Here is a 13,053-nt window from a genome sequence, read left to right on the forward strand (position 1 = left end):
CACGGCCCCTGCCAATTCTGTTGTTGTAAAATTACTGTCACAGGTGTGTTTTTGGTTAGTTAATGATAAACAATGACAATTTGCACATGGAAAGAGAACAGTGCTTTACAGCAAATGCTGGAAATGGCTGCCGCGTTTTTGTAAACACAATTTTTACACGCTTCACTACGTTTCTTGACACCTTTTTAAGGCTGGTGATTGATTGAAATTTCTGTTTCAATGTTCGTCTTCAGTTCCTCAATGGTCCTAGATTATTCTTGTACACCACATTTTTCAGGTAAACTAGTAAGAAAAAGTCAGTTGATGTTAAGTGCGGAGAACGGGAGGGGGCACAAATTTTTGGAGACGATATGCTCGCCAAAATATTCTGTAACATTTCTAGACTTTTTCCACGAGGATTCCACGTTACCAGCTGTAGGTGAGTAATTTTTTAACGCAATTTTTTCATAAAACCCAGGTTATCAATTATTTGCAAATTCTCATTGCTTATCATTAATTACCCTAAAACATACCTGTTGCAGTAATTTTACGACAACAGTGTTCGCAGGAGGCGCGTTTCTGTTAAAAAAAATTCCCATTTGACGTATTTGCATTAAATAGCGTTGTTACATGACAAGGCTGCATCCTTTCTCACATTTTCGCACCAATGCATAAATATTGATGCAGACTGCACATATACACTGGGATTCACCAGCAGGAAGCAGGAAGTTAATTTTCTGTAACTGAATATTTATTTTCTTCATTTAGTACATTTTTTTTTTTTAATTTTACACTTTCGGTACTTTCTTCCGTTACTACACAAAAACGTTACAAATTCCAACATTAATCATGATCTCGAAAACATCTACATAGAACACGCTTACATTTGTTTCAAGTTCCAGGTCTTTTTGCTTTAACCAATAAAGTAGCCATTTGTAACTACAGTACAAGTAAAATATTAATTCACCATATGTTTATAATACATAAAACAATAGCAATGTTCAAATCAGTTGTAAAACTTTTCAATGTTCTATGTTAATTAGCAACAGAATGTAACTTACTCCGTAAATATATTGATATTATGAGTTATATTACTGTTACCACAGTCGTTGTGTAAAAAATGTACTTGACTCTTCATGTCTATATCTGTTGACAGTGTGCGAATTATAAGGAGGATGAGGGGGAAATCCCCTTTGGTTTTAGCATACATCCAGTGCTACCAAAGGAAATTTCCCCCTCTTCCCTCTTGTAATTCGCACTGTCCACAGATATAGACATGAAGCATCAAAGACATTTTTTACAAAACGACTGTGGTAACAATTATTTAACTCGCGATATCAATACAGTATATTTACGGAGTAGGTTACATTCTGTTGCTAGCTAGCTAACATGGAACATTGAAAAGTTTTGCAATTGATTTCAACATTTGTATTGTTTTACGCATTATAAACATATGGTGAATTAATATTTTACTTGCAGTTGCAAATGGCTACTTCATTGGTTAAAGCAAAAAAAAAAAAAAAAAAAAAAAAAAAAAGCAGCTCGTGATTCCAGCAGGAATCAACCCGGACCCCTTTGCATGTGAACCGTACATGCTCCTCACTCTTTACGCGTCATATCATATATGCGGCAAGTCGGAAACTTTAAGATGCTTTTTCTTCGCTATTTTTGTCTATTGCACTCTCCCAATTTGTAATATTAACACTTCTATCTAGCGGAAGATGGTCCCGAAGTTCATTTAGCAAAGTCTGCTTTCTCCTTGTTATAAGGTTATCATACAGCATCAATTGTTCAGATTCACAAAATATATTCATTTTTGTCATTTTCTCTAGGATTTACACTCCCCCATGTTATTCTGTTTAGCTCAATAACTTTTATCAATTGACATACGCTTCATCTTGAGACACTTTTCGTTGAACATTCATAGTATTGTAGAATTTTTGTAAATAGGTTCAAATATATTAATTTTGCTGTTTTAATATACTTAATTGCAGTGATATGTCTTGTCGCTTTCGATATGAGAATAAGCAATTTGGAGAAGGATGAAGACCCTGAATCACGAGCTTCGAAACTAATCGACGCATCTTTCACAGCGAACAGCTGTATTCTTCAAACAGATAACGGATTGCAGCTATGGCGCTGGTTTCCAACTCCCATGTACAAGAAACTTAGCAAAGCACTATTGTACTTAGAGGAGTAAGTACCCTTTTGTTGTTTTCTAGTTTTTTTTGTATATAACAATAAAACGCTTGGGCCATATTCGTAATTTTGCGAACCATACACACTGCTGATTCTGTATAATTAGATTATTAAACTACCCACAATCCTTAACTATGTCAACAAGTATTCGTGACAGGACTAATAGAGTGCTGCATTTGAATAATGCTCAGGAAAAGGCACAAAATAAGTAAATACTTAAACTTTTCACTTAGTTTCCATACTTAAGACAAAACAAATTTTAATCAAGAAGCTTTAGCTTTAATCTAGACTTTAGGAAAGAAGCCCTTTCTTGTTGGTCTAGTGGTTAGCGCGTAGTCCGGGTTCTATTTATAGTGGGAAAGCATTTTTTTAAAAAAATGAATGCATTACGGTAGTTCGGATTCTATCTTACGTTATTGTGAGCAGTGTTGGGCAAATTTCAATTGAATTAACAATTAACAATTAATCTGTAAATTTAATTGTTAATTGCAATTAACAATTGAAATAAGTAATGGTTAATTGTTAATTGCAGTTGGCCATTAATAAAGGAGAATCAATTGCAATTGATCAATCGATTGAAAGTAATTGCAGTGGAAAGTAATTGCAATTGAATTCTGTAATTCAATTGCAATTGAAATTAATTGGCAATTGATTCAATTGCAATTGATTTTCACTGATTAATTTTCAACACTGTAGTTCAGAGAGGGGTTGGGGCAATGAAAACTTTAGTCACAACCAATTGACTCACCACCCGTCGTGACCCACGACCCACCGTGACCCACCACCCACCATAAACCACTCTTACCCACTGTGACTCACAGACCCACCAAAACCCATTGTCATCAACTCTGACCCATGATTCACGCCCTCTTCTCTACTGACTAAAGAGTTTAAACTTGTAATAAAACAAGCCTATAAAATTATCACTCATCGGAGTTTGAATGTCTACGATCAATCGCTCAAGCACCGCACTAATACAATAACGGCGGAACTGACCTTTCTAATATAAATAAAATAGAGTTTGTTCGTGTGTCTGTCTGTCTATCTTTGTGCGGCCTGTGGACGAGACGAGTGGACCGAAACTTTTCCAAATTTGGTCACGGGTAGCTTGGTCTAGGCCCCAGACCAAGACGAAGATTTTTTAAAATTTCTTACTAGGGGGTCTCCAGGGGACGTTTACCGGGACCGGCCTGGGGACCAGAAAAGTCGACCGAGAGTTACCAAATTTTGGTCAAAGATACCTTGGTCCAGGTCCCACACCAAGGCAAAGCGTTTTTAACAAAATTCGAACCAGGGGGTCTCAGGGGGGCGTTTACCGGGACATGTAAAGGAGAACGATATCAGTATCGATTTCATAGTTTTCGCGGTCGCTGAGATCAATGGTGAAACTCCGATCGCATTAACTTCCAAATTCACCGTATTCGGCTGCGGGCCGTGGGTCAACGGGGGGGGGGGGATACCGAAACGTAAAAGTAATCCAAAATGACCGATATTAGTGTCAACTCCATAGTTTTCGCGGTTGCTGATATCAATGGCGACACTATCACTAGCGATGACTTTCAAATTCATCCACCGTTGTATGCGGGCCTTGGGTCACCAGAGGGGGGAATTCCGAGACATGTAAAAATAATCGAAAATGACCGATATTAATGTCAAATCCATAGTTTTCGGGATAGCTGAGCTCAATGGTGAAACTCAAGACCGCGTTTACTTTCATATTTAGCCCCCATCAGCTAAGAAAGGGGGGATTATAAAGGGGGGCATCACGAGATATGTGAAAATAATCCACAATGACCGATGTCAAATCCGTAGTTTTCGCGGTGGCTGAGATCAATGGTGATACTTTCATTAGCGATGATTTTCAAATTTAGCCACCATTGTATGCCGGCCGGGAGTCACCGGGGGTGCGTAATTGCGAGACATGTAAAAATAATGGAAAATGACCGATATTAGTGTCAAATCCATAGTTTTCGCTGTCGCTGAGATGAATGGTGATACTTCCACAGGCGTTGACTTCCAAATACAGCCCCCATCGGCTGTGGGCCAGAGGCATTGTTTTTTCAAAATTGGAACCAGAGGATTATAGGGACTTTTACCGGCATATGTAAAAAGTAGTAGAAAATGGCAGATGTTAGTGTCACATTCATAGTTTTCGCGGTATTGGTTGGGGGTTGATGGGGGCCAGAGGAGATTTTTTCACAATACGAACCAAGGGGGTCTGAGGGGGGGTTCACGGGGGGACATGTAAAAGTAGTAGAATTTGTGTCGAATCCATATTTATTGGGGTTGCTCAGACGTATAGTGACACCCCCAATAGTGTTTACGCTCGAATTCAATGGTAGGGGGTCAAAATGGGCATTCAATGTGGGAAGAAAAATGATCCACTCTCCCACCAGTATCGAATTTAAAAGTCGCTTTTTCGCATTGTTTAGTGAATGTTTTTACCGTTTCTGCGCATATTTTCACGTTTTGTAGGCCAACGAAAGTGGGTCAAAGACGACCTACATATATGGCAGAAAAAGACATATTCATTCCACTTTCAAGGTCCATTTTGACCCTCTCCCATTGATGCACAGAGCGACACAAATCATGCATAAAAAATGTGAAGGAAACGACATCGACATTCGATGGTGATGGAACAGCATTAAGTTATTCCGCTATACTTGTAGGCCATTTTGACCCATTTTCGTTGTCGCACTAAAGTGGAAATAGGAGCACAAAACAGTACAAAGCAGGCACTATACGATGCGAAAGAAACGACCTCCAAATTCGATAGTGGCGGAACAATGGCTCGATTTCCCCACACATTGATAGACCATTTTGACGCATTTCTGGTGATGCTCAAAACGTGGAAGTAGGCGAACAGAACGGTACAAAATACACACTAAACGATGCGAAAGAACCAATCCCGAAATTCGATAGTGGCGGAACAGTGAGCCATTTAACTCACACTTTAAAGCCCCGTTTAACTCACCTCGGGTGATGCACAAAACGAGAAATAGGTGCAGAAAACTTTATTAAAAAGGCACTAAACGATGCGAAAGTAACGATCTAGAAATGCGATAGTGTCGGAACAGTGGGTCATTTTCGTCACACCTTGGAGGCTCATCTTGACACACTTCTGGTGACGAACAAAACGTACAAAACTGGCACTAAACGATGCGAAAGAACCGACCCCGAAATTCGATAGTGGCGGAACAGTGAGCCATTTAACTCCCACTTTAAAGGCCTGTTTAACTCACTTCCGGTGACGCACAAGACGAGGAAGTAGGTACAGAAAACTTTTTTTTTAAAAAAATAGGCACTAAACGATGCGAAAGAAACGACCTAGAAATTCGATAGTGTCGGAACAATGGGTCATTTTGGTCACTTTGGAGGCCCATTTTGACACACTTCTGGTGATGCGCAAAACGTGGAAATAAGGGCACGAAACGGCACGAAACAATCACTAGTCGATGCGAAAGGAAGGACCACGAAATTTGGTAGTGGTGGAACAGTGGGCCATTTTCGTCCCACATTCGAGGCCCATTTTGACCGTCTTCCAGTGACGCACAAAACGTCGAAATAGGCGTACAGAAGGGTACGCGATGTGAAATTAACGACCTCGAAATTCGATAGTAGCGGAACTCTTGGTCATTTTCGTCCCATCTTGGAAGCCCATTTTGACCCACTTCCCATGACGCACAAAACGGAAGTAGACGCACAAAACGGCACAAACGATGTGAAGGAAACGACCTCGAAGTTCATTGGTGGCGGAAGAGCAATAATTTGTTCCGCCATATTTGTAGGCCCATTTTGACCCACTTCCGGTGATGCACAAAATGTGGGAATAGGCGCACAAAGCGACACAAAACACGCACAAAAGATGCAAAACAAAGTACCTCGAAATTCGTTGGTGGTGGAACAAGTTAATGACCCCGTGAGTACCAATATGAGTATATACTGTAGTTCTTACCAGGGGGCGCGGTGGGTCAGTGGTAGAGCGTTCACCTCCTGTGCTTGAGGTCCCTGGTTCGATCCCGGCTCGCGCAGTTTGGACTTTGTGGTGGACAAACACCGTGCTCGTGGATTTTCTCTGGGTTCTCCCGTTTCCTCCCACTTTCTTCATTTCATTCATTTTCCATCATCACCGTCTCCTTAAGCCTAATCGGCATAACCGTGGGACGTGAAACTAAAGATTTCATAACATTTTTTTTTTTTTTGTTCTTACCATCAAGGCTGAGAACTGCACGGTCCAATTTTTTAGCCAAAGTAGAAGCCCAACCGGTTCGGTTCAACTGAGCGTACAGCTTGAGCTGGCTTGGTTGGGATTACCCATCGACTGGGCTCAATTGAGCCAATAGCTTGAACCGGCTTGGTAAAGACGAGTTATCGACTCGGCTCGATTGGAGCCAATGACTCGAACAAGCTCCGTTGAAACGAGTCTATAGGCTGGGTTCGAGTCAGCTTAACTGAGCCAATGGCTCGAAGCGGCTCGGTTGGGGTAAGTAATCAGCTCGGTTCGGTTCGGCTAGTCTGAGCCATCGGCTCGAGCTGGCTCGGTTGGATGAGCTGTTGGCTCGGCTCACTTCTCGGTTCGGCTCGATAAGTGAATGAACTGTGAGCGAGCCGCTTGAGTCGTTGACAACCCTAAACCCGGGTCGAGCAGTTTTAAACATGTTTGGCTGGAATCCCATAACTTCTAACAATTTCTGGCTCGAGCCCGAATACTTGCTCCTCCTGAACTCAAACCAAGAACCTCGTGACCGATGTCCTTGCCTCCTGAAGATTTCTTGACTACCGAGATCGACAGTCAACTAATTTTTAGTATTCCGATACAAACCGTCTATATTCCATGTTTTTACAGGCACACGGTGTTATAATAATAATTAATTATAGTAGTAGTAGTAGTATCATTGATAATTACATTGTCTATGTAGGATACTTGAAGATAGTAGTACTTGGAACTACACAAAGGATTTAGCTCGAATTGGCTCGACTCGACTGGAAACTCGATCCGAATTCGAGTCGAGTTGGGGGAAATTTTTCGAGCCGAGATCTCGAGTCGAACTCAAATATGTCTGCTTCGAGTCGAGTCGAGTTTTAAAGAAAACTCACTCGAACTCGCTCGTGCTCATTCCTATTGTATGCATGACGGGCATATAGAGTTCTTTCGAGGGGGATTGAACCATAAACATAATATATTTAAAAAAATACTTAGTTTCACGGCTTTCTTCCCAGGGGGGAAAGGGATGGTAGGTATCCAGCATTTCTTATAAGTACCTTATTTGAAATATGTAAAACAGTAACAAGTGGACAATACAATACACACACATCTTCTTATCTTCAGTTTTAATTGCTGATTTCAATTGCAATTAACAATTACAATTAACAATTACAAGTTTCAATTGTCAATTGCAATTAAGGTTACTGTGCCCACCCCCTTGTCCAAGCGCTTCGCCTTTTCGCCACCAGATGCTCACTTTTTCATTTAGCAATCACTGCTGGCTCCTCTACTGGGAAGAACTGAAAGATCGTACCGCTCAGTTTAAATGTGTCCAGGATATCCACAATTGAAGTGGGCGGGGAGAGGAATCCAACAGTTTTTTTTTCCTTCGTGCACCTGCAGTCAGTCAGAGTCTATTTTTACAAGCCGTGTTGTTCAGCCGCAGGGCAAAATCTCAACCATTGACGGGTAACAGAAATCTTTTCTTTTTGCAGGTAGGAATAGAGTTTTTGTACGAAAAACGTGAATTAGGTTGCAGAGAACGTAATTCGCATCGCGTTGACAAATTTTCTCGTTTCGTCCGTTTATCACATGAAGCTCTTTTCTTTCTTTTTTTTTTCGATTATTACCAGAATATGAGATAAAAAACCTAAATGGTTCTTTGTATACAGAAAACAAACAATACCAATATTTTCTTACATATCAGTATTATATGATTTTTTTTCTGAAGTGTATGATGCTTGAAAAATGGACAGAATGAATTTTGATTTTTCTATTTGTCCCTATCCTTCTGAGTAGAGAGAATGCTGTGGCGCAACTAAAGGGCCTGCAGGGGCCCATTGAGAGGCCCAGAACAGAAAGAGGCTCATTTCAGTTTCGAAGTTAAACTTTATAATGTTAGGATGTTAAAAATTATGTGATGTTCCAACTATATCTCATTTTTGCATGTGAAGACGGTAACACCTGAGCGATTATTTAGTAAATTAAATGCCAACAAAACTTATACTGACCAGCGAAAACATTATGACCACTCGCTACTTTTTGAACGAAATCATTGTGCAGAGATAAGAGCTACAAGGCATAACATAACCGCGCGCCAAACGTGACAAGAATCTCACTCGATTAGTCAGTGTGGTGCTTGTGCCTTGAATGGGAAAGGACGACGATATATCAGGGTGAGTAAATGGCTGGGAGCTTCATTTCGGAAACAGCGCGACTTGTCGAGTTTTCGCGATCTGCCGTGCTTATGTGTTTCAAAGGCGGGAAAAGGACAGTGAAACCAGCATCGAACCAAACAACAAAAAGTGGGGCGACTATACCTCATTAAAAATGTCGGATGTCGTAGACTCTCGAGGTTGGTACAGCAGAATAGACGAAAACTATAGCACAATATAATAATAATAATAATAATAATAATAATAATAATAATAATAATAATAATAATAATAATAATAATAATAATGTGCATTTTTTTGCATATGAGCAAGTTGCGACTCTCTAGATAGAACATAGAAAGTCAAAACTATTCTCTGTAAATTTTACGTGACTCATGGATGTGGATAGAGGGGGTCCGTTTAACATTTTTGCGGGGAGGCCCATTCGTCCTTACTTACGCTACTGAGAGGTAAGGTAAAATAATAACACCAATATATATATATATAAACTCCTGGCGCAACAGTCCCTTGTGATGTGAGTCTGCAGCGGGCTTATGTTAGTGGTCAGCACAACTACACCCAACTGTCTAGATTGAAGTCCGCTATCTTTTAGTTTCCCAACTTTTCTCTCGATGTTTGGTCAACACAGCAATGTTTACCGAGAATTAAACCCTGGACGACGCACACCGTATCACTTTCGCTAATCTTTTGGTAAAATTCAGGTTAGGGTAGTACTGAATTATTTTTGGAATATGCCATTTCTCATAAGGTAAAGTTCAAAAATAGTGTGACATAATTAAAAAGCTCATTATCAACCACGTATTCTTGCCTCTAATATCACTAAAAGTTTTCGAGATATGTGTCAAAAATGGTTGAAACACTTGAAGTTAGTTTAGTAACTTGAAGAAGATAGTGGCCTTATACATACATAATTGCTCCAATTTTTATTTTTATTCTTCTTTCTCGTAAAGAAATACAAAATCATAATTTCAACCATTTTGGTACATTTTTCATAATTTGAAGGGCGAACAGCCGGTTTCTTTCCTTACATTTTGAACTTGGGATTTATATTCTTCTTGTCACTTATCGTGAAAGTCACATAATGACATGGGTCCCAAAGCTAGAATATATTATGCGACATAGGTAATGACAATTTCATCTCTCAAGATCTATTAAATTTGACATTTATTGAACGATAGCGGTTTTATAATACGAACAAATTTTTCGCAATAAGGTGCATATAGTGGTCGTAAGAAATGACAAAAGCTCCCATTGACCTTTATAGTTTGACTGATGCTTTTTCGATCATGGTTTTCCCCTTAAATTTTGTAAAGGACAGTATCATTTTAATTATCTTGGCCTAATTTCCTAAAGCCTCTCATTCGTACGCCAAAAGAAAGATTTCTATTTTTATGTATAAGAATTCAGGAAATGCAAATTTATTCAAATTCATTTACAATTAAAGTCGGCTAAACAGATATTCCTTCGAGATTTCTGTATTTTGAAAACAAATTCACGATTTCAGTTCTTTGTCTTGTTTCCATGTTTTATATATATATATATATATATATATATATATATATATATATATTATATATATATATATATATATATATATATATATATATATATATATCAATACTGTATGATCAATTCCAAGAATTATTTTAGTTCCCCCGTAAATCCATTTATAACAAGCTCCAAATACTGCTACAATTTTAATGTGGTTTCAGGAGAATCTGCATATCTCATCCTTTTGTTACTCTCTATATATTTATCTACTATATAAACACACATCAGTGAAAGAAAGAGGCTGAGAGCTAACACGTGCTCCGTGAGGAACGTTGTCATTCCTTTTACTGATATATCTAGAGAGTCTAGTGTTGCCACGAGACAAAACGAGACTTCTGGCTGTGTCGTCTCGTCTAGAAAAGATGTGCCCGTCTCGTCTCGTATCGAATGGTTCTGTCTCGTCTCGTGGCAACACCAGAAAGGCTGAGGTCCACAAAAAGAGCTGTTATACCAAGTGGTTAAAATTACAACTTTTAACCAAGTTTTGTTTGGTAGCACAACACACAACACGACTGCAATCTTCCAGCAACGACTGCTTAGATTCGATTGAACCATAATTACTTCGATAGGAACATTTGTCAATACCGTCAGTACAGTCGAAAGGCAAGATTTCCCCATTTATTCTGATATCCTTTTTTCAGAACCCCTGGCGCCACTTCAACAAATAAGGAGGCCTATGTAACCTTCCCATTTAAAAAATGGTTTAGCTTCGAATAACATCATAAAACAATAAAAAAAGAAAAATTTTGTTGTCAAATCAGCATCTTTTCAAAACTCAGTATCGAGAAAGGCTGACACGTTTCTGTCTTGGTTCGGAACGAGAAAGACCATGAAACAATAGTTAGTTACTGATAAAATTGCCACTTCTACTTGTACTTCTATAACAGGATTTTTATACGTAGATATCTATACCAGCCCCCGGAATAAAATCTTCTGAAACACTGATCTCAATGAACGCTTTACATTTGTATTTGAATCTGGAGCACTATCACAAAATAATTAAACTTGAATCGATTGAAAAATGGAAGTGAAAGCTGTTTGTAAGAATCATTTTTTAAAAATTCTTTAGGTATTCCCTGTTCTTTGTAGGATTTGAAACATTGAATCATTTCGATCATTTGAAATAATAAAAGATGGTATACGGTACATTTCGAAGGCAAATAATTTATTCCGAATTAATAAATTTTTAAGCAAATTCAGAAACTGTGTTTGTATTTTTCGAGACACGAGACGAGACATTTCACAAAACGTTTCGTATTGTATCGTGTCTCGCTTTAAAGAGTCCTGTCTCGTCTCGTTGGAACACTAAGAGAGTCTCACGCATTCTCTTTCCAAGAAAGTGAAACTTGAAAAGTACATTCAGTCAATTGTTATCATAGAATATACTATGGGCATAGCCACTGATGTGTAGAAGGTGACACAGGCGCAGTTTGTTCTTATGGAACCCTTGGCGAGTTGGAGCCGTGGGGCTCTATTATTTGGATTGGAAACATTGGTTCAAAAATATTTTACATTTAGCATACATATATATACATACACACACACACACGTACATGTGTGTTACATATACTTTAATTAATGTGTGGACCTGCGGACAAGGTATAGTTTGCCCGCCCAAAAAAACGCCTCTGGGGGGTGGGTTCGAAGCGCACTCCTGAAACATAGAATTATGCTAATCGTAATCTTCTGAGATAGACTACCCCCGAGGAATAAGTAAATAAATAAATAAAAATAGTTTCGTAATGTTTATCTTCCGTATACGAGTAATTGAAAAATTTTAATGTCTCAACAATGAGAGCTGTATACAGGTGATCCTGTGTTCCTGGTGAAACTTCCCTAGTTCCGGCCCAAAATTTCATACTATACCCTCTTTCGGGTCTCTCCCCCACGGTAGTTTTAATAATTTTTATCTATTATCTACTCCCTTGGAGTAACTGTTGCTCTGTATTTTCACGGGCTTGCAACCGTCAGAATGAATATCCTAGCTGCTTTCCCAGCTATCTATTCAGCATGCAATAACAATCAAATCCCACACAAACTACTCTACCCATCAAATATTTCAACATGGAAAGTTCTTTTACGCAACGTACTTCGTTTGTTTAAAATGGAATAGACCTAAATACAACTTTTTTTTTTAATGTTCTTCTGGAAATTCGATAGCGAGATCGCTCACATCAAAAAATGAGAGAATTAGAGCTCTGACAATCTGGTAGAAATACAACATGCCATATATATACATTACTGTGATTACATTGCTATTTATTCAATGATTAATTTGCTTAGAGCTTTCTTACTCTCCAGGGTACTCTTCAAGGGTATATAATTACTCTTCACTTATGTCACGAAAAAATATTCAGCTTGCAAATTTATTTCGAGAACTTCTCATTCCCTAATACATGTTTATTCTCTGAATTTGTACGTACAGCCGACAAACTTACATAGAATCTCAACAGAGTTCAAATGTGAGGTGTCTGCTGGGAAGCACAGGTCAGTTGTATGGGAGGGGCTTTTAGAGTGCAATTCTAGGAACACTATGGGCTTTTAGAGTGTAATTCTAGGAACGCTGTAGGGGGCCATCCCGCTCCACCTGAGACAAAAAAAAAAAATCTGGAGGCACACAACTAGTTCACACTGGTTATAAACCAGGCGCAACAAAGTTCTGAATGAAATATGTTTATTATTTTTTTTTTTTACTATTCCATTTTCCGAACAATAACATTTACCGATGACCTGTTAGCCCCTCCACCACAGCCACCATGAAAACAAATTCAATCGGGATTTGTCCAGCTCGTTTGATCACGAATAATTATCTTTTGATCCCAACGCATACTGATGTATTACACACAATTTGGCTAGGGCTTGTTAGCCCTTCATAATCGACATGTATCATTCCATAGATATTTCAATCGTAAATAGGTAAGCAAAGTTTGCTTAGTTTCTGGT

The 13,053-nt window shown here is 38.8% G+C and overlaps 1 protein-coding gene across 3 annotated transcripts in view; it reads left to right on the forward strand.

Moving 5' to 3' along the window:
* Positions 1-13,053, forward strand: part of dib (Cytochrome P450 302a1, mitochondrial) — a 151,764-nt gene that overhangs the window by 80,188 nt on the left and 58,523 nt on the right. For all 3 annotated transcript variants that reach the window (XM_081759926.1, XM_081759923.1, XM_081759924.1), the window contains exon 5: positions 1,974-2,175. In XM_081759926.1, the coding sequence (XP_081616052.1) occupies positions 1,974-2,175 (202 nt within the window). The remainder of the gene's footprint in view (positions 1-1,973; positions 2,176-13,053) is intronic.

Source organism: Thermobia domestica, chromosome 5 (assembly GCF_964235325.1).
Source record: "Thermobia domestica chromosome 5, izTheDome1.hap1.1, whole genome shotgun sequence".
NCBI lineage: Eukaryota > Metazoa > Arthropoda > Insecta > Zygentoma > Lepismatidae > Thermobia > Thermobia domestica.